This window comes from Schistocerca gregaria, chromosome 3 (assembly GCF_023897955.1).
Source record: "Schistocerca gregaria isolate iqSchGreg1 chromosome 3, iqSchGreg1.2, whole genome shotgun sequence".
In the NCBI taxonomy this organism is placed as follows: Eukaryota; Metazoa; Arthropoda; class Insecta; order Orthoptera; family Acrididae; genus Schistocerca; species Schistocerca gregaria.
The window spans coordinates 448954594-448978149 of NC_064922.1; the positions used below are offsets into that span (position 1 = coordinate 448954594).

At 44.4% G+C, this 23556-nt stretch overlaps 1 protein-coding gene across 1 annotated transcript in view; it reads left to right on the forward strand.

Annotated features, from left to right (window-relative positions):
• The window catches only part of LOC126354248 (metabotropic glutamate receptor 4-like), a 769434-nt gene that overhangs the window by 653630 nt on the left and 92248 nt on the right, over positions 1-23556 (forward strand). The window contains exons 7-8 of the mRNA XM_050003756.1: positions 4980-5129; positions 13846-13979. Of these exons, the coding sequence (XP_049859713.1) occupies positions 4980-5129; positions 13846-13979 (284 nt within the window). The remainder of the gene's footprint in view (positions 1-4979; positions 5130-13845; positions 13980-23556) is intronic.

Here is a 23556-nt window from a genome sequence, read left to right on the forward strand (position 1 = left end):
CAGGTTCAAGTGGATATGGGTTGCAGTAGTTATGCAAAGATAAGGAGTCTTGCACAGAGTAGACTAGAGTACAGTGCTGCATCAAACCAATCTTTGAGCTGAAGACAACCATAACAGTAGCAAGTTATCAAAACTATTATATGTGAAGGCAAGACGTTGTTTAAAGATCTTAACAAAAATTTCGAAAAGTTATGGAGCGATTTATTTGAAATTTCAACACAATGCACTAATAAACACTTGGATAGACACAGGCAATATATTTAATATATATTATACATGGATCTTCTCCTAAATCCCTGGATCGATTTCAACCAAATCTGCAACATTTATAACCTAGCTCCAAAAGGAATGGAGATAAAGGCAAAAACGTGTTTTTCCTGTGCATCAGGCTGTCCTTCATAACATTTTGTGTGGGGACAGTATCAGCCTGCCAAATCAACCTGCTTAACAGTACAGGATAAACGTAAAGGGAAAGAAACAATTTTCCAGGCTCTGACGTGTACACTGTCCTGCATGCAAGTGTGTTGTGTTTCTGTAGTATTGGACAGCCTTATTAACCAGTTTTGCGTGGTGGCATGTATGTCAGCAGTAAATAAATGATTTTCAAGCCCATGAAATGTAGCCCATCCGGTGTGACAGGCATGTTATGGAAGCGGTATCAGCCTGCTTTATTGAACCGCGTTGCAAGGGCTACAGATGCTGAAGAGCATGGCTGTGGACATTTGGAGATAGACAGAAAAGGCGATGGACAGGAAGAGGAGAGGAGTCAGATATGCATGTGGAAGGTGAAAGCTGTAGAGGGTAGTGGGCAGGTGAAAGAAGAGGAGTGGGAGGTGGATATAGTCAGAGGGAGGGGGCAGGAAGATATGGTCAGAGAGTGGGGATGGAGGAAGTGGACAAAGAGAGAGGGAGAGGGAGTTAAAGAGACAGGAAAAGTGGGTAGTAGGAGATACAGGTGAGAAGATCAGGTGTACAGGCAGAGGGAAGAAGAGGTGGACATAGAGACGAGAGGAGAAGGAAGAGGAGGACGTAGTATGTCCAACATACAGCGTGAACATTAATAAAACTGACAACTGCAGGACGATTCCCTGACTGGAAATGGAGGAAAACAGGTTCTATGAACATGTGTCTGGAACTGCACTATTGCCACTGTAGATGGCGCTGAGGAATAAAAGTTCCTCTGACCACATTATATGTATTTCTGGGTGTTCCAGGTTGTAGAGTAGCAGCCATTGTGATGTAGGATGCAAATAATCGTAAGTTGGCTTACACCAAGTTAGAGGGGGGCCGCTTGCCTGGAGCACATAATAGGGTTCGCCTCAATGTCCTGTAGAATCAGGTTTTCCAATCTGCTGTACGCACGGTCTGCTGACTCCCTGCATGTTCGTCCCTCTGAAAGAACCCATGATCACATAAACGCCCAAAAAGGGCTTCACACAAACGCAAAAAAGGGCTTGAAATGTTGTGTGATGTTGTAGGTGTCTTGAGCATACTTATTTTGCTACAGACATGCTGCCTGTCGACCATTCCCAGTTGCTTGGCTGTAAACAAACACCATATGGGCTTGTTCCCGCCTTGAATACCGGACAATACTGTTGCTTACAGTACGAAGGGTCAATCACACAGCCTGCAATACACAAGGAACAGACGGCATGTGGCCAAATGGCTCTGAGCACTATGGGACTTAACATCTATTGTCATCAGTCCCCTAGAACTTAGAACTACTTAAACCTAACTAACCTAAGGATATCACATACATCTATGCCCAAGGCAGGATTCGAACCTGCGACCGTAGCGGTCGCGCGGTTCCAGACTGTAGCGAGTAGAACAGCTCGGCCACTCAGGCCGGCGCATGTAGTCACAGAAACTATCATTATTCAGCATTGTCATCGTGGTTATGATACATTTCTGGACACATGTTCATAGGATCTTTTTTCCTCGATTTCCAGTCAGGAAGCCGTCCCTGCAGTTTGTCAGTTTTGTTAGTGTTCATCCTGCACGTGTCAAATGCATAAGCAGGTGAAACCGCAGGAAAAATGTTTCTCGCAAAGTTTTTGACCAATTTACTCCAAATTTTTTACACGTTACTCAAATAAACATGCAGACTAACAAAGGCTACATATTTTTGTAAGTAAGAATGTACTGTTTTCCAGTTAAACAGACTGTGAGAAAGAAAATGCTGTGCTTTAAAAATGTATCGTTTCCTTTCCTTACTCACAATTAGTTTTAAAGATTCTAGCACGGGATTTACGTGAGTAGACAAACCATTCGTCCGATTCTAATATTGTCCAGCTTAATATAAGTTGTGAAGATAATCATTGTATCCACTTTAGCATACAAGCACATTAGTGATTGTAAGCTAAAATAATTATAATGTTTCTGCCATATATTTTTTTCTCCTTCTATAAGTTTGAACAAAAGCTGTATACACAACACTGTGTCGTTATGTTTGCTTCCTCACAGTCAATATTAACAAACAACAGGAAAGATGTATTTATGACTTATCAGCTAATGATTAATTCTATCCGTTGGCAGATCAAAACTGTGAGAAATACTGTCACTGAAGTAACTGCCCTCACAGATCCAGCAGCTGGATGGGTCCCTCCCATACCCCATATACCAATGATTCCAACCGATTTGCCTGTTCATTTCAAGCGATTAAAGTTTGCACTCAAGCGTTTGTGTGCAGTAACGATAAATAAGGTTCAGTGTCAAAGAGTGATTTACAGAGATAGGGGAGAAAGGGGATTAGAATGTATATCCAATATTCATTCACGTTTAGCAACTGCTAAGCATTGTCTACAAAAATGCTTCACAATTGCTCAATAGTAAACATGTAAAATGAACAGCGATGGTTTTATGGCGCTTCTTCTTTGTCTGTAGATAATCCTTCATCCATTACAGCGTTTTGCAGTCTACATGTTAACAGATTTTCTTTTATCCGTATGCGTCGATGTGGTATAGAATTACAAGGTTTATAAAGGCTAGAAACACTGAATCCACCTGCTTGCTGCAATCCACTGCTCTTACAATGGAAGTCTCTTGGATCGAACAGGTATTCGGTGAGCTAAACGTATTTAGAAGCTTTACCTTCGATTGTGATTAGGATGGAGAAAGCATTAGACTGTGTCATTGCTGTTTGACCACTATCGCACTTCAAAAATGTACATGAGGTTCCTCAACAAAATGCGCGCAACAATATACAGAATCACAACAGACACGTGTGGCGAAATTAATATCTGAACAATCCTCAGAATCACATTCTTGAGCTGCAAAATTAAATGCCACTTCAATCACATTCTTGATTCTGTGACATGTGCGGGAGTATCGTGCCCAGCAACTTTCCAGGAACATTGAAGCACAGTATGCTACACTGGTCATGAATAACAGAATGCAGTGCCAGAAGAAATATACATCCAAAGGATGTACGTTTTGTTGTTTTTCGCAAAATTATCAAGCATTCAGTGTCTTTACGGGCAAATGAGTCATTTACTAGAGCACTCCAAGAATCAAGAAGTAATATACATTTCTCGTTATTGCGACACTGTTAATATCAGCATTCACGAAAATGGTTTGATTTTTTCCCACTTTTAAACAGTCTCCCCAGACGTTAGTTCATTATTAAATCCACTTTGATCAATGTTCCAAATGCAGTCTCGCTGTATCTGGAAACTTGAAGTTTTCTGGGTTACGTTGTCGACATAACAGGCCCCATACTGGCGAATATCTTGGTTCTCCTGTACATCTGTGGCTGTCATGAAAGCAGTGATGTGTCTGTAGCACATTGCCTACTCTTTCTTGAGATGTGGTACGCAGGCTGCAGAAAATTTAAACTTTGTGTGCCCAGTTTCTCTTGTTTTTTGTACTGTCAAAAATTTGATGTACCAGTTATGGATACATTTGCCTTCATTACTTGCTATCTCAGATTGGGATAGAATGTGTATTACCTGCAGTTACTCGATTGCCTTGTTTCGTTGAAATCGATGTTCATTAAATCTTTTGGCTCTGAGCACTATGGGACTCAACATCTGTGGTCATCAGTCCCCTAGAACTTAGAACTACTTAAACCTAACTAACCTAAGGACATCACACACATCCATACCCGAGGCAGGATTCTAACCTGTGACCGCACAGGTCGCGCGGTTCCAGACTGTAGCGCCTAGAACCGCACGGCCACTCCGGTCGGCATTACATCTTTTATTTTCCACGTAATGAAATAATACTTTGACGTTCGATGTGCTTTTTACAGCTGATTGCCTCCTGACCAACGATCCGTAGGTCGCAGCTTTGCATGTAAATATAGCAAAGTCATCAGAAATACGTTCTAGACGTTCTTCCGAAAAGTTTGTTAAAATACTAACTATACTGGATTTCTTTTATGGTGTTCATAGTGACCAGAATGGTTAGCTTCTCTTTAAGGAGTATTATTTTCGTCATTGCCACTGACGTTACAATCTTATCGTCCATAACAACGTTTTCTTCATCCACTATCGTACCCAAGGTAGCTTCAGTTGAGCAGTCCAATGAATATTCATGTTTCTGAACAATCAGCTCCACCAAAACCGTTGCGAAAGTGTCATCATCTACACCGTCTTCAGTTAATAACGCTTCTTAACCTGCCTACCACAGTATTTAAAACGTTCCAAACGTTAACGGTTTCGTTCATCTTTGCTGTATATGTATGACAAATATTCACACACATATGTTAAACACTTCAACTGCTTGCTGAAGTAACTGATTGATTGTCGTGTTAACCCTACGTCCTTGAAGACTCCCAGTGGTGTTGTGTACAAACTAAGAGCAACAAAATCACACACCGTTTCAGGCGTAGTTAGAAACTTGAGATGGGTCTGTGTACAAATTTTTAAATACAAATTCCTGTTCGAGCCGATAGTCGTCCCTTGTTAGGGGTATATCAATTGCTCGCATGCAGTCCTGAACTGCCGTAAGGATTCACCGACGCTTCTGCGTGTTGGCAGGTCTGAGCGGCGACAAGTTCCGCTTCGATCCGAACGGGGACGGCCCGGCGCGCTACAACATCATCCACTTCAAGCAGCTGCGGCCAGGACACTTCAAGTGGGTGCGCGTCGGCGAGTACAAGGAGGGGGAGCTGCGCCTCAACATGTCAGGTGAGCCAGCCGAGCAGCGGCGAGAAGTAGTCGTGCAATACCTGCATTCCCATTTCCGTCCAGATGGCATCTTCAGCTTATATATCCCTTCAACTAAGGCGATAGCCGCCGCAAAGGCCTCCAGTGGTAAGGAATCGTTCAAGTGAGCGAGCTCAGCTGCAACGTACCAGCTAGCAGGTGCAAGGCACGAGAGAATACTCTACGAATCAAAGAGCACATTCCCCGCCCATCTTTTGCTATCGACCGGCAGTGGTGAAACTAAAAATACACGAGAAATTAATCTGCGCTAGTAACGGATTGAGATACGAAATTAAAGCCTGCATATGCTACCCACTGATAACCACAATAAACAGCTTTGCATCTTATGCAACCTTACATTAACAGTTCTGCAATTACGCACAGTGGGAAAAAACAATCACACTGAAAAAACCTTCATTTATTCCTGGTCATGTTTGTTATGTAAGGGGCACCTAATCGTGGGAGAAGTTGTAGGAAGGAAGGTTTATAAATGGAACAGGTTTTCACAAATTACTAAAATTTTATTCGGGTTCAAAAACCACTTCGGGTCTTTCTCCGACGTAGCTCTTGGGAAACAAAATTAACATGCAAAAATGAAGCGAATTGTGTGGGATTTTGATTGACATTGTTAGGAAGACTGAAAGAAGAACAAATCATAATCCCTCAATCTGCGCAACTTAAATTTTAAAAAAACAAACGAAATAAATAACCCACTGAACTTCACCTTCAAGAAATGCAAACAACCAGATGAATGCTGGCTACTTAGAGGACGGTCTCTGAGATATAAAACTAACAATCTGAAACTAATAATATAAAATAACAATCCAACAACAATATGAAACGAAGAATATGAAATCAACAATACGAAACCAACAATATATAAACAAAATACAAAACCAACAATACGAAACCAACAATATGAAACCAACAATACGAAACCAACAATATGAAACTAACACCTGATGCTATAGCAAAAAATCGGAACATACAAGGGGCATCAGGAAGTAAGAACACAATATTGTTAAAAATCGAAAAATGAATATATTTTAACGAAACTTGCCTGATAGTGCCAAAATACGTCGTTATTTCTCCTCCACATCCTCGCCACTGATATCAGTCCACTATTGAAGCCTCGGTACCAGATTTTGTATATCCTGATATTGTACGGTCCATTCCACTTCATGAAGCCACTTTGTCGCACTCTCCATGTGCCCCTCGTAGTTCGAGAAGCGCTGTCCACAGAAGAACTCTTTCATTTTAGAGGAAAGTTTGCGAAAAAATGGTAATCCGAGGGTGGCGGGTCAAGGTAGTTAAGTTGCTGAGTCACAATGTCCCATCCAGATCAGCAGATCAGATCAAGACTTATAAGGTCTGGCGTTGTCGTGGAAAAGTGATACACCACGAGTCAGCACTCCCCTTATTCGTCTTTGATTCTCTTTCTCAACTTCTGGCTACCAGCATTGCTGCCTCCCCTCCAACGGAGTGTGGGCTGACTGGTATTAGTAATAGTCTTATCTCTCGTTTCCTGGGAGTCGTTCCGTGTTGTTCATCATTCCCTACATGGTTGTTGCTCCGTGCTGACTGTGCTGTTTGAAGATGCACAAAAATGGCTGTGTGAGACACAGGGAATTTTTTTCGGAGTTGGCACCTGTGACGTGTAGAGGAGTCGTAACGGTTGAAGGAAGCCATCGAGCTCCTCAGTTAGTTACAAAATGTGGTAGCAACAGCATAACACGACATCCAGTGCGCCCTCTGCTTGCTCCACCTACAGCAGGTGTGAAATCCGTGCAGCCATTCCGTTCCTCACTTTGCTTACAGAATCGGCGGCCAGTATCCAACGTGAGTGTGTGGAAGCCTATGGATCCCAGATAATGAATGGTCAAAATGTTATCAAGTGAGTTACATTGCTTAACAACGGCCTTACCGACACGTACGACGAAGAAAGATGTGGGAGACCGTTTGCCATTTAAGACGAGCTTGTACAGCAGGTTGAAGAAAAAGTTCGCAATGACCGTCGTGTGATTCTTGACTCCCTGAAATAAAGTTTTCCGCACGTTTCACGAAGTCTCCTGGGTGAAATCATGTCAGAAAGACTTGGGTTTAAGAAGCTGTGTGCACAGCGGGTACCAAAAGTGTTGACTCGGCGACGGGTGCACGTGAATTTCTTAAATGCCTTCAAACAGAGGAAGAGTTCTTTGTAGACTCAAAATGTAGTGTGCCTCTATACTCCTGAATAAAAAAAAAAATCTCTCTGCAGTGGCACCATACTCATTCCCCATCCTCCAAAAATTCTAAGTTCAGTCTTCAGAGAGGGAAACTAAGGCGTCCGCGTTTTGGGATCTGAAAGGGCTCTTGTTGGTCGATTTCATGGCCAAAGGGACCACCATCAAATCCGCTGCACATCGAAACACGAGAACAAAGGGGAACGCAGCAATAGTTTTCCTGATATGGCTTGCAGTCACGCATGAACAGTTTACCAGAATGCTACCGAGTTTGAATAGTCTTTCTCTATTGGAGGACGTAGCAAGCACAGTCTCCAGAAGGGGAGGCAATACACAGGTTTGGCCGAAAAGAAAAGCAATTGAGATGGAGCAAAGTTTCTCATGTTTCATTGGAACGGAGAGGCAGGATTCTCGTTGATATCAATGCTGAATAGGTACTTACTACATCTCCAAGTAGCACTTTAGGGCTAATGCAGAGTTGCTTCCGCGTGTCAACTTCTGGAAACCTCAGCATCATAATACGCCGAGCAGTCCTCGGGAACCACTGTAGACTACGGACCAACTCAGCTTTATCTGTCACAACTGCGTAGTAGACACTAGATGTCTCGGAATCCACAACTTCGAGTGAAAACCTTACTGCCACTACTAAACAGTCAGCATTGACCACTTTTTCTGCGAAAATAAACTGCAACTGAACTGGTAAAGAATCACGAAGCGATTTCTGCCAGCCATGTCACACGAGTTTCTTGCATATTATTACTTTTTTCATGAAATATATAATTAATTTTATGGGAAAAAGACAAGCACATGTTAACACATCTCCGTTCTGGAAAGTAACATACAGCCACGCTCAACAATAAAAAATGTTTTTCCGTATGTGGGTCCTGATTGACCAGCTATCTTTCCTGCGCTGTTATTAGCATTCAGTTTTATTTTATCTATGTCATTAGTAGGCTGTTGTACGATCTATTGGCGGTATAATTTTCTTTTCAATCGACATACACTACAAACATATAACACAAATATGAATGGATTTGATCGTTTCAATAAAGGTGTGTTTACTTCGCTCAATACAAAATGCCAGTGAATGAAGAAATAAAACAAGGAATGAACTAAAACATTCACTAACTTTGGGTTTCAAGGCACGTGTTTTATCACCAGCTCACTGGGCCTGACATTTTGTAAAACTATTATCTTACCTATTTTTGTTTTGTTTCTTACATCATATGACTAGCGAGGTAGTGAGAGCATGCTTTCATTGGTCTGTCATAGCAGCGAAAAGGTCTCGTTGGTCCGACACATGACGGAACTCTTCCTCAAAGAATTAGTTCTACGCTCACATGACACTTACATCATTAGATAAAGAATGAAGGCGCTTATTGCTGTCGAGACGACTCCATCCATGCCGAAAACGTAACAAATGATACATTTCTGTTTCTGAAAATGGTGGCGGACCAGGCAGAGAAAGCATTTTGTGTGCTAGAATTTGCCTGTTGCCAGTCGGTAGTGAGTGTGTACAAAGCTTTATATGCCAAGTTTTATCGGATGTGTCAGATAGCACAGTGAGGTGTGAGCCACCCCTCGAGTGAACGCAATCTGAACATCCCTCGGCCAACGCTGTGGAAAATCTATGGATTAAGATTGAAGCCGTACAGCTTCAATCTAAGCCAAAAGCCAGGACGACATATTGCACCGCCTGTAATTCTGCACTGATATGCAGAACTATTTTGAAAATGAGGATTTCACAAGCAAATTAATGTTCAATGACGAAGCCATATTTCATCTTTTAGGAAATGTCAACCGATACAACACATGCACAAAGGGGACGAAGAACCCATAAGCAACTGTCGAATACGTCTGCGGTTCCAAGAAAGTTAACATACCCTGTGCCGTGTCCAAGTACACGGTCTATCGACCAGATTTCATTGAGAAAACTGTCGATGGTGTAGCCAATCTCGACATACTGGACTTGTGGCTCACGCCAAAACCTGAAACTGATATCAGGGATTTCCTCTTTCACGAAAAGTGGCACCCCTCCTCATTTGCACAGTTGTGTGCTAGATTTCCTGAATGAGACACTGCCACATCCTTAGGTAGGCTGTGTTGCGGCCGCTGACCTAGAACTACCCGAGCGGCCACTTTGGTCTTCAGACATGACGTTGTGCGGAATTTGTATTTAATTTACGGGCGACTAGACACTTCAACAAGAACAACAAACAACAGGCTTAGCAACACCCTGACAGATTAAAGCTGTTTGCCGGACCGAGACTCGAACTTGGGACCTTTGCCTTTCGCAGGCAAGTTCTATACCAACTGAGCTACCCAAGCACGACTCAAGAACCGTCCTCACTGCTTCAATGCTGTCAGTACCTCGTCCCCTACCTTCCAAACTTCACAGAAGCTCTTCTGCGAACCTTGCAGAACTAGCACTAGTGGAAGAAAGGATATTGCGGAGACATGGCTCAGCCACAACCTGGGGATGTTTCCAGAATGAGATTTTCACTCTGCAGCGGAGTGTGCGCTGATATGAAACTTCCTGACAGATTAAAACTGTGTGCCGGACCGAGACTCGACCTCGGAACCTTTGCCTTTCGCAGGCAAGTGCTCTACCAACTGAGCTACCCAAGCACGACAGTTTCATATCAGCGCACACTCCGCTGCAGACTGAAAATCTCATTCTGGAAACATCCCCCAGGCTGTGGCTAAGTCATGTCTCCGCAATATCCTTTCTGTCAGGAGTGCTAGTTCTGCAAGGTTCGCAGGAGAGCTTCTGTGAAGTTTGGAAGGTAGGGGACGAGGTACTGGCAGAATTGAAGCTGTGAGGACGGGTCGTGAGTCGTGCTTGGGTAGCTCAGTTGGTAGCTGCCGCGAAATGCAAAGGTCCCGAGTTCGAGTCTCGGTCGGGAATACAGTTTTAATCTGTCAGGAAGTTTCACATCTGCGCACACTCCGCTGCAGAGTGAAAATCTCATTCTGGAAACAGCGTTGCCACAACTTAACAAATAGCCTCTCGTCCCCTAATGTTACATCAATGCCCGTTCCCAACTGGCCATGGTTGATTAGCTAATGCAGTTGGGTGCCTTCAATAACTGCTTACACAACATTACTGGTTTACGTAATTTATTAATAATAGTTCACTGAAAGACAAGTCTTAAACATTTCATAGAAAGGCTGGTTAAATAACCGTTCCTTTGATTAATCGGGTATTAAATTCACAACCAATAACAGTACCAAACAACAACATTTCCAAATAAAAACTTACAGGCTCGTAATGGTAGAAAGGTACCTTACAGACTTCAAAATTCAGTTTCACTTAACAAGTAGATATAAAAGAAACATATCCAATACGCACAGTTAGCATATCTGTCCATAATTTATAACCCGCTAAACTACAGCGCAGAACTGACAATTTCAAATCTGTCCAATGAGTAATCCTGATAACAGAAAATTATGTTCACAAATAGGAAATATAATTACTTTATGACAACGCCCATCCGGCATTGGCCACACTTTTGCACAAGCGTAAATTTCATTGAAAAATGACAGTTATTGCTCAATCTCCTCACAGTTAACTAACACCGCAGAAGTCCCTGAAGGTTAATACAAGTACCGTATTCCACTGCTTTCTTCTCCAATCTTATTGTGGGCGAACACGCTACGGCACAGCGTGTTCAGGTTGGGCCCCCGCTGTCTTGTTCATCTGCAGTGGCAAAACACCCACAGACATCGACGATAGCTCGCCGTTAATTGCGTCCATACAATTGCAGAGCCCACGGCTTATCGTTCCACAGCAGCGTTGAATTCCCAAGCGCCTCGGTTTTACCATCAGCTCATTAAGACACAGTGCCACAATTATTAATGCACAGTCGGGCCATCGGACCCCAACTCTCCGCCGTTCTGTCCTTCTCGCTCGGTACTCTCCAACCCTCCTCTCCTCGTCGCTAGAGGGTCACTCACAGCCAACTCGGCGCTCCAGTATCTCTGGCGAGGCCAATATCGACCACTCGCGGCCGGAACACAATCGTGCCGACAATCGGCACAACGTCCTGCTAATTTTTCTTGTGGGATTACAATAATGATTGCGCTTCCGTTCCACCTCTGCCAAAGAACCTTAAAAACTTGCGACACAGCACTGCAACAGCTGTTTTTATAGTAACTCCTGATATGATAGGTTGGGTGTGGGCAGACTTGGACTACCGATTAGATGCGTGCCGTTTGACGACGGTGATAATATAGCCCATCTATAAACATTAAAAAAAAACATTGATAGCTTGTCTTACACATACAGTATCGTTTGTTACACTGTTCTTGGCCATTTATCTGGACAGATTTTTTTAGACGATTCATGGACTTCATACAAAGTCTATTTTGTCAACGCCCGATCCATCGCGAAATTAAAACCACAGTAAAAATCCGGTGAAGTTTTGCACAGGTCTGTTGCGCACTGTCCCTTCCTTGCCCGTGTATCGCGTCATGTCTCACTCTTCAGTCCTGAACGCACAGTGAGCATGTACATATGCCTAGAAAGCAGAGCCTCCCGCCAAGACTGTTGTCCTGTGCTGAGGCGGTTCGTCTGATTTCACGCAGCCCGCATAATGTAACTGTCTTGCGTTTCCTTCCTCATGGCATTTCTCGGCCGCTTACTGCAAGCGCCACAAAGATACTCTAGCATTTTAAGTGGGAAGTTTTTGGCCGCCAACTATACAGCCCGGACTTGACTCCCTCCGATTTTCATCGCCTCACTCACATAAAACTCTGGCTATGAGGGCAGCATTTTGTAACAGACAACGAGCTGCAGAACAACGTAGGGAACTGGCATAGGGAACAGACAGTTGCCTTCTACACTACTGGCCATTAAAATTGCTCCACCACGAAGATAACGTGCTACAGACGCGAAATTTAACCGACAGGAAGAAGATGCTGTGATATACAAATGATTAGCTTTTCAGAGCATTCACACAAGGTTGGCGCCTGTGGCGACACCTACAACGTGCTGACATGAGGAAAGTTTCCAACTGATTTCTCATATACAAACAGCAGTTGACCCGCGTTGCCACGTAAAACGTTGCCTCGTGAAAGGAAGAGAAATGCATACCATCACGTTTCCGACTTTGATAAAGTCGGATTCTAGCCTATCGCGCTTGCGGTGTATCGTATCGCGACATTGCTGCTCGCGTTGGTAGAGATCCAATTACTGTTAGCACAATATGCAATCGGTGGGTTTACGAGAGTAATACGGAACGCCGTGTTGGATCCCAGCTGCCTCCTATCACTAGCGGTCGAGATGACAGGCATCTTATCCTCATGGCTGTGATGAATAGTGCAGCCAATTCTCGATCCCTGAGTCAACAAACGGGGAAGTTTGCAAGACAACAACCATCTGCACGAACAGTTCGACGACGTTTGCAGCAGCGTGGACTATCAGCTCGGAGACCGTGGCTGCGATTACCCTTGACGCTGCATCACAGACAGGAACGCCTGCGATGGTGTCCTCAACGACGAACCTGGGTGCACGAATGGCAAAACGTAATTTTTTCGGACGAATCCAGGTTCTGTTTACAGCATCATGATGATTGCATCCGTGTTTGGTGACATCGCGGTGAACGCACATTAGAAGCGTGTATTCATCATAGCCTTACTGGCGTATCACCCGGCGTGATGGTATGGTGTGCCACTGGTTACACGTCTCGGTCACCTCTTGTTGGCATTGACGGCACTTTGAACAGTGGACGCTACATTTCAGACGTGTTACGACCCGTGGTTCTACCTCAAATTCGATTCCTACGAAACCCTACATTTCAGCAGGATAATGCACGACCGCATGTTGCAGGTCCTGCACGGACCTTTCTCGATATAGAAAATGTTTGACTGCTGCCCTGGCCAGCACATTCTCAACATCTCTCACCAATTGAAAACGTCTGGTCAATGGTGGCCAAGCAATTGGCTTGTCACAATACGCCAGTCACTACTCTTGATGAACTGTGGTATCGTGTTGAAGCTGCATTGGCAGCTGTACCTGTACACGCCATCCAAGCTCTGTTTGACTCAATGCCCAGGCGTTATTACGGCCAGAGGTGAGTGTTCTGGGTACTGATTTCTCAGGATCTGTGCACCCAAACTGCGCGAAAATATAATCACATGTCATTTCTAGTATAATATATTTGTCCAATGAATACCCGTTTATCATATGCATTTCTTCTTGGTTTAGCAATTTTAATGGCCAGTAGTGTATGACGAGGGTATTGGAAAGTTGGTACCACGCTACGAAAAATGTTGCAACAACGACTACGTAGAGAAGAAGTTGAAGGTATAGCCAAATGTTGCAAATAAAACTGTTTTAATTTTCATTGTGTTTTCCAGTTCGCGATTGGTCGGTGGTTGTAAAAGAATACCCCTCATACTTACACTTGTGTTACATCTGCTCCAACAAAGTCCAGTTGTATTCCTTGATAACCGGAGTTTTTGTGTCGCTACAGAGATCCAGTTCAAGCTGGGACACCCGCAGCCGCCGGAGTCGGTGTGCTCGCTGCCGTGCGAGAGCGGCCAGGCCAAGAAGTACGTGGAGGGCGAGAGCTGCTGCTGGCACTGCTTCAACTGCACGCAGTACCAGGTGAGTGGCAGACATTCCGTCTGGTCGACCCACGCGCGTTCCCCTTGAGGCTACTCACACTGACCGCTGCAATGTTCTGTCTTCCACCCGGAATCAGTGAGGTAGGTTATTGCTTTTACTTATTCTGTAATAACTGGAAGTATTCAAGCACTTCCACTGTACTTTGGACAACATAGCAGAGCGTTTCAAAAGACAACGTGCTCATCACTTAGGCTCCAACACTCAGCTCATATTAGTAAAACACTAAAACCAATATCAAATCATTTTTGACGCTCATAAAATAAAATAAAACATATTTGTCCATGGTTGCTTCAAGTTCGTGCACTTTAAAGTTTCGTGCTGATTTGTATTATTTACTTAAGTTTGAAACTTAAGTCCGCGAAGAGTCTCATTGAACTTTGACTATAAATTTAATCCAGTGCTTATACGTTTAGCCCTACTGCCGCTTGAAGTAATCGTTGTCTAGAAGCAATGACTTATATCTTAAAAAAAACTCTTAACATTAACATAAACTTAATAACTGAGAATTACGCTCTAATTTTGGGACGTATGCTGTGATACTACAAAAATCTAATATTCTCTATCCACCTCTTCCCTGTGCTTCTTCTGGGAATGTAGCATCGTAATTAGTTAGTGTGCCCAAGAAACCACTGTAAATGCGCAGCTGTTGAGTGATCCATAATGCGATTCCAGTGGTCACATTCTCTTCCCTCATTTCCAAAGATATTACTTGAATCTGAACATCTACGATCACCAACCTTTAGCTGTCACATTAATGAGGTACTAAATACTTATAACTATGCACCTTAATTAAAATTGAAAAAACAGTGCCAAATAAATCTTGTTTCGTTGCCTTTCGTTTGCACGTTATGACCATAGTCATATTTCTTTTCATGAATGAATATTTCTATCACTTCCAGCACCTAGAGTTTCCCCCCTTACTTTTTCCATGTGCATCTTTTCTAATGCGTCTTTTATTCTCTGTAAGTAAAGACCTAATTCCTATGCCGGCCAGGGTGGCCGAGCGGTTCTAGGCGCTTCAGACCGGAACCACGCTGCTGCTGCTGTCACAGGTTCGAATCCTGCCTCGGGCGTGGATGTGTGTGATGTTCTTAGGTTGGTTAGGTTTAAGTAGTTCTAAGTTTTGGGGAACTGATGACCTCAGATGTTAAGTCCCATACTACTCAGAGCCATTTGAACCTCACCTAATTCCTACATAATGTTGTCTACTGCCGACATGAGATCTCATAGGTGCATGCGATCTTTAAACGATAGATTAAGCATGACCTTAAGAGTTCTTCAGGTTGCTTACTTACTAGATTTCCCTTGTTATAGGTACTAAACTGCCTGACAAAAATAAGTGACCTGTCCTGAAGGAGATGAGGAAATGAAATGAAACTTTAAGACTGAGAGGTAGTTGATGTTATTGCCGTGATTACAAAATCTGGAGTCAAACTTACGGCAGCCCACTTATCTGTATGATGTTGCACTCCTTCTGGCCTGGATGCATTTCTTAATTCGGCTGGAAAGGGTGTCATCCTCTCCTAAAGCTAGCTGGCCGACAACTGTTGCAACTGACCCGTCATGTCCTGGTTACAGGCTTTGTGGCGGGTATGAGGTCAGGGCTGTTCACGCATGTATTCTGTAAGATACCTATCTCGGGTATCTTGCAGGCCACAGGGGTACCACAATATCACGCAAAGTGTTCAAAGAGATTTCGGGATTGTAGCCAGTCGTCGTAAACTTCATTCCACGATATTTCGACTGGAAAACCGCCAGCCATCTTCAGGTGAGCCGAACGAGGAACAGTCCTCGTTTGGCTTACCTGAAGATGGCTGGCAGTTGTCCAGCCGAAATATCGTCGAATGAAGTTTACGACAACCGGCTGCAATCCCAGAATCTCTTTTAACAGTTGATTCGCCGGGAAAATTTTCAATTTTACGTCACGCAGAGTGTTCATAGAGACAACTTGCCACTTGTGGATGAGCATTATCAGGTTGGAAACTGGGATGACTCCAGGAGAACCACCACTCTGCCTCTTCATAACATTCAAAAAATGGGACTTATGCCGTCCCCCCCCCCCTCTCCCCCCCCCCCAGGACCAGGCCATCGGCATACTAGACGACAATGATGATTCTACGAGACAGTACAGAACCGCGATTCATAGTTCAATACAATGTAACGCCATTCATTCGCAATACGTGCATTCCCATTACGTACCACTCCAAAAGCAGATGTCTGTGTTGTCGTGCTAACGGTAGCCTACGCATTCCTTAGTCCAGTTGCTGTTAGTCTCCGGCCAATGGTGCGGTATGACACACAATGTCCCAGGGACTCCATCACTTGTTTTCAGATGACGGAAGCAGATGCTAAAGGTTTACGTTGGGTTTGGTGGACAATACGTCGATCTTCCCTTGTGGTCGTCAGAAGTGGTCGCCCGAAACCATGAAAAGGAGTATGCCTGCCCTCACATTACCATGTCGTCCAATATCGGCCCACTATCAAATTTTAATGCTTATTTTAAGGTTTTCAACGGCATTAGCCGCACTTGGCACTGAAATGAATCACTCGTAACAGGTGAAAACTTCTGCCCGGCCGTGACTCGGACCCGGATCTCTCACATAGAATGAGCGGTCGCCTCAACGGCCTCGGTTATCTGAGCACACTTCCCATCCGACCCAAATTCCTAATCTGTTACTTTTGGATGCTCCATAAATCTGGATATTGCACGATTCGAGAAGCCGATGAAATAGAGACGCGCAAAGACTGTCAGGTGCTCATAAGGCTGTCTCACACTAGAAAGCAGCGTCTCCGTATCCTTCACAGTGATCATTCTACACATGACGCTGTTCACTCCTGTGATATACCCTACCAGACCTGCTAACAACACTAAACAAGGACATCACTAATGCGCTCTGGTGGCCGTTCTACCAGTCACAGAGAACTGCAACTCCAATCATTGACATACCCGCCGACGATGCGTAGTGTTCGAAGTTACACTGACATCCGTCTATGTCTCCTGAGTAATGCACTTTTTTGTCAGGTAGTGTGACGTTTTTCGGGTATGGTCTATCATCAATCAGAAACAAAATTGATAAAAATTGTCTTATCAGATGGTAACTCTACCAACATCAGTGCCCTCAACGCTTCTATAGTCCGCAGCTCGTGGTGGTGCGGTAACGTTCTCGCTTACCGCGCCCGGGTTCCCGGGTTCGATTCCCGGCGGGGTCAGAGATTTTCTCTACCTCGTGGTGACTGGGTGTTGTGTGATGTACTTAGGTTAGTTGGGTTTAAGTAGTTTTCAGTTCTAGGAGACTGATGACCATAGATGTTAAGTCCGATAGTGCTCAGAGACATTTGAATCATTTTGAACGCTTCCATAAAGATTTTTTGTTTTTTGTTTTTCTTTTAAATAGATTTTTTTAGCGATTTGGAGCAGTTTATGGGTGTGCCCTTTTTCTTGCTTATTTCGTAATTCCTCATTGCGCAGACGTCCTTGTGTTACAGGATATAAGCCACTTTTCGAAATGACAACATTCGAAACATCGACGTTAATTATTTTTTGTACTATTATTGGCCATTTTCGACTACGATGTCGTCACGAAACAATAACTGTCGTACTTGAAAATAGATCGTTGCGCTCTCCAGCCATCAACATCTGGCGGGAAAACATAATACCTCTGACAAGTGGCGTGCTGGCGCATGTTCCCATACATATTTTAGGTATGGCTACATGTCGTAAGTTTTATATTTACCGTCGATATGCTAGTGACTGAACAGTATGGTGGTCTCTCCCCATGCGCGACAATTACCATTTGATTGTTGTATCATAGCCGAAATTTGCAAAATGGTTCAAATGGCTCTGAGCACTATGGGACTTAACATCTATGGTCATCAGTCCCCTAGAACGTAGAACTACTTAACTACACAACAGCCAGTCATCACGAGGCAGAGAAAATGACTGACCCTGCCGAGAATCGAACCCGGGCGCGGGAAGCGAGAACGCTACTGCACGACCACGAGCTGCGGACCCGAAATTTGCTAGTATTAGTTAATAAACAATAAGTATAATTACAATCGACGAGGGAAATGTCATTTCAGCGATTTTTTTCCGATTGTGGTACCTGTCCGATGAGAAGTAAGCACGTTTCATTAATTTATTTTCTCGTCGACAGTGTTGTGAATGCAGTAATGTAAGTAGTGATACAAGATAGCAAGAAACAAATACTCGTAGGAGAGTATTGTTTTCAGACGTCGCACTAATCTGGACCGCTCATGGTCTGATGCGCTACGCTTAGGTTTGCGTTTACAACACTATCTAACAAATCTGGCCAGTTATGTACCTCCTTCGATAACGACATCATCATCTAACTGCAGCCGTAGTACTGGCGACACGACGAGGAAAACACGAAGAGTTTGTTTTTTATTTATTTGTAAACACCGGTATGGGCCGTAATTTGAGGCGCCTGCACTGTAAACGCTTCCCGCGCGAACGCAGGTGTGCGGCAACGCTAGGTCCCGCGTTTACGGGCGACCGTAAAGCGGGTGCGGACATTGCGCTGCTGGGACGGTCCCGCCCCGCGCGCCACCAGCCACCAGCGGCGTCCATTGTCCGCAGCTGGGAGAGCAACAGGTGTCAGATTTAGCCACTCGGCGCCCGCTGCAGCAGCAGGTGGCGCTTCAGCTGTCCATCCCCCTACGCGGCGAGCATTGACAGACACAGCGGTCCAGGATCGTGTCGCTAACCTTGTAGGCCCCCCCGAAGGCGTTGCAAAGTAGCTTTGCAGGCATTAGCTCCGAGATCCATCCAGACACGTATCTAGGTTTCGGTGGGTCGCAGTTTGATACAGTCTCTTCCACTCGCGGCGTTTCTCCTTGCTTGTCTGCCGCTTCCGCTAACAAATGTCACTCACAAGGGAACCTCCCCATCGCACCCCCCTCAGGTTTAGTTATAAGTTGGCACAGTGGATAGGCTTTGAAAAGCTGCACACAGATCAATCGAGAAAACAGGAAGAAGTTGTGTGGAACTATGAAAAAAATAATCAGAATATACAAACTGAGTAGTCCATGTGCAAGATAGGCAAGATCAAGCACATTGCAAGACCAGGGGCGCCGTGGTCCCTCGGTTAGCGTGAGCATCGTCAGAACGAAAGGTTGTCGGTTCAAGTCTCACCTCGAGTGAAAATTTTAACTTTTGATTTTCAGGCAATTATTATCTGTCCGTCCGTCCGTCAAATGTTTTCGGTTCCCATTGGAGAGGCACGTCCTTTCGTCTACTAATTGCACGGTTTTGCGGTGCGGTCGCAAAACACTGAAGCTAAACGTCAGTGAACGAACGGACAGATCATAACTCAGCGAAAATAAAAAAAGTGAACTTTTCACTCGAGGGAAGATTTGAACCAAGGACTTCTTGCTCTGCAGCTACTCACGCTAACCACGGGACCACGGCGCTCCCCAGTGCACAGTATCCTTAATGTTGATTATCTTGCGCATGGACTACTCAGTTTGTATATTTTGCTTAATTTTTTCATAGTTCCACACAACTTCTTCCTGTTTTTTTTCTATTGATCTGTGTTCAGTTTTTCAAGGCCTATCCACTGTGCCAACTTATAACTAAATCTGAGAGGGGTGCGATGGGAGGTTCCCTTGTCAGTAAAGACGATAACATGCCATGTGGCCGCAGCATTTTTAGTCGATCCTCCTTGCAAGTGTGAATCATGCAGCTGCTCTGAACATTAATTAATCGAAACTAATCTTCGGGACCTATATGAAGAGGAGGGGCAGGAACATTGTCCTAACAACTGAAAGAGCCCAAATTTGACTACATAATTCAGATACATTGACAAAAAAAAAATCGCAACACCAAGATGGAGTTGTGCGCCGTAAATGAAAGCTGGTAGACGTGTTTCGCCAGCTGAAAGTTGCTGTCTGTTCAAGTTTCGCGCCAGTTCGCTAGTAGGGCCACTATGTGGATGCAAGTCAGCTTCGCATTCAGTACACGCTGAATGACTTGTGAGCGCTACTTATCTTTGCGGCTGGACGCAGTGAGTTAATGAAGTTAGAATTATATTAATACCGTCAGCTGCTCGCAGGCGTTGATATATACCAAGGGGGACAGGTGAATATGTGTGGCTCGACCCGGACTCGAACCCGGGATTTCCTGCTTACATGGCGAACGCTCTATCCATCTGAGCCACCGAGGGCACAGAGGATAATGCGACTGCAGGGATGGTCTCGGGCACGCACATTCTCACCCTGTATGTCCACTACATTCGCAGTGTCCCACCCCAACATACTCATTACTCCTGGAAGACATCAATCCACGCTGCAAGAGTTATGGTCTGGAATTGTCATGCTGAAGGACAGGGAGTTCCATGTGCGGATGAAGCCTTCGAACCCGAAACTCGATTACCGCACGCAGTTCCTCAAGCAGCGACACACTTACGTTACACACTGCTTTGTTACACGCTACAGTTCTGAGCCTTCTAATGGCAGAGGATTGCACCATGCGTCAGCGAAGGGGGAAAGCTGACAGGGTAACATGAATAACATGTGAGAGCGCAACCGATATCGAGAACAGAGTACAAAATTCGGAGGCATTATTTGTACATGTCCAGTGACAAAGTGGCACCCATAATTCTAAGTTTCTCAGTTCAAATATTTATTGCAGTTTAATATAATTATTCGAAAGCAATGTTTTCTCAACATTCCGAAGTAATCGGTGAAGAATCTCCGTAGATTTAACAAACGAACATTTATATTTTATGAAGATTTCCCCTATAATTCTAACATATATATTTGTATACAAGAAGAAAATAGAAGCTTTCGAAATGTGGTGCTACAGAAGAATGCTGAAGATTAGATGAGTAAAGCACATAACTAATGAGGAGGTATTGAATAGAATTGGAGAGAAGAGAAATTTGTGGCACAACTTGACTAGAAGAAGGGATCGGTTGGTAGGGCATATTCTGAGGCATGAAGGGATCACCAATTTAGTATTGGAAGGGAGCGTGGAGGGTAAAAACGCAGAGATGAATACACTAAACAGATTCAGTAGAAAGTAGGTTGCAATAGTTACTGGGTATGAAGAACCTTGCACAGGATAGAGTAGCATGGGGAGCTGCATCCAACCAGTCTCTGGACTGAAGACCACAACAACAACATGTGTGTATTATATGTCGCGCTCTTTTGGATATAAAAATACTCAAATACACGTGCTTATTCGAATGCAACGTTGGCTCACAATTTCAGAGAAATCGAGGAAGAACTTTTGGACATTTAAGTATTTGAGCAAAGTCACATTTTCTTGTACATAGATAAAAATGTAAACGTCCGTTTGCGTATTCAAATACAGAGAAATGTAAATAGACAGAATACGGTGCTATTTTAGGCAACGCCTATATAAGAAAACAAGTGTCTGGTGCAGTTGTTAGATCGATTACTGCTGCTACAATGGCACGTTATCAAGATTTAAGTGAGTTTGAATGTGGTCTTATATTCGGCGCACGAGCGATGGGACATGGCATGTCCGAAGTAGCGATGAAGTGGGGATTTTCCCGCACGACCATTTCATGAATGCACCGTGAATATCAGGAATCTGGTGAAACGTCACATCTCCGACATTACTGCGGCCGGAGAAAGATCCTGCAAGAACGGGACAAACGACGACTGAAGAGAATCTTTCAACATGACACAAGTGCAACCCTTCCGCAAATTTCTGCGGATGTCAATGCTGGGCCTTCAGTATCAGCGTGCGAACCATTCAGCGAATCATCATCTATATGGGCTTTCAGAGCGGAAGGTCCACTCGTGTACCCTTGATGACAGCACGACACAAAGCTTTACGCCTCGCCAGGGTCCGTCACCACCGACATTGGACTGTTGATGACTGGAAACATGTTGTCTGGTCGGACGAGTCTCGTTTCAAGTTGAATAGAGCTGATGGACACGTACGGGTATCGAGACAACCTCATTAATCCATGGACCCTGCATGTCAGCAGGGGGCTGTTCAAGCTGGTGGAGGCTCTGTAATGGTGTGGTATAGCCGGAGTGATACGGGGCCCCTTATATGTGTGCCGGCCTTGGTGGCCGTGCGGTTCTAGGCGCTTCAGTCCGGAACCGCGGGACCGCTACGGTCGCAGGTTCGAATCCTGCCTCGGGCATGGAAGTGTGTGATGTCCTTAGGTTAGTTAGGTTTAAGGAGCTCTAAGTTCTAGCGGACTGATGACCTAAGATGTTAAGTCCCAAAGTGCTCAGAGCCATTTGAACCATTTTTCAACCTTATATGTGTAAATAGGACTCTGATAGGTGACACGTACGTAAGCATCTTGTCTCATCACCTGCTTCCGACGGACTTGGGCAATTCCAGCAGGACACTGCGACAACACACACGTCCAGAATTGCTACAGAGTGGCTCCAGGAACACTCTTCCGAGTTTAAACACTTCCGCTGTCCGCCAAACTCCCCAGCTATGAACATTATTGAGCATATCTGGGCTGCCTCATAGCGTGCTCTTACGGATTTATGGAGAACCCTGCAGGATTCGTAGTGTCAGTCGCCTCAGACGTTAGTCGAATACATGCCACGCTGTGTTGCGGCACTCCTGCGTGCTCGCGGGGGCGCTATACGATATTAGGCAGGTGTACCAGTTTCTTTGGCCCTTCAGTGTATTACAGAGATTTCTTGAAATCACCTACTTCGAAGAGGACGTTTCCATTGCCGTGGTTGTTGTTCCAAACAGAGGTTGTCACCCATAAGTAGGTTAGAAGCGCACTGAGGTCATTTCTCCGTATACGACGTGCAGGGTTTGAATCTTGTCTCTTCAGCACTTTGCAACCTGCGCCCTTAATTATTTGCTGGTTGTATTCCAATCTCTGTCTTCCTCTGCAGTTTTTACTCTCTACAGCGCCCTCTAGTACCATGGAAGCTACTCCCTGATTTCTTAGCAGATGACCCATCGTCCTGCCCCTTCTCCTTGTCAGTGTTTTGCACAAATTCCTTTCCTCTCCGATTCTGCGCAGAACCTTCTTATTCCTTACCATATCAGTCCACCTAGCTTTCAACATTCAACATTCTTCTGTAGCGCCACGTCTCAAATGCTTCGATTCTCCTCTGTTCCGTTTATCTCATAGTCCATGTTTCACTACCATATGATTCTGTACTCCAAACGAACATTCTCAGAAATTTCCTCCTCTAATTAAGGCCTGTGTTTGATACTAGTAGACTTCTCTTGGTCATGAATGCCCTCTTTGCCAGTGCTAGTCTGTTTTAGATGTCCTCCTAGCTCTATCCATCGTGGGCTATTTTACTGCCTAGGTACCAGAATTCCTTAACTTCATCTACTACCTGTTTCCCAATTCTGATGTTAAGTTCCTCTCTGTTCTCCTTTCTGCCAGTTGTCATTACTTTCGTCTTTCTTCGATATACTCTCTATCCCTATGCTGTACTTATTGCACTGTTCATTGATACAACAGTTCCTGTAATTCTGCTACACCTTCATTGAGGATAGGAATTTCATCAGCAAATCTTATCATTGACATCCTTTCGCCCTGAATTTTAATTCCACTCTTGAACCCTT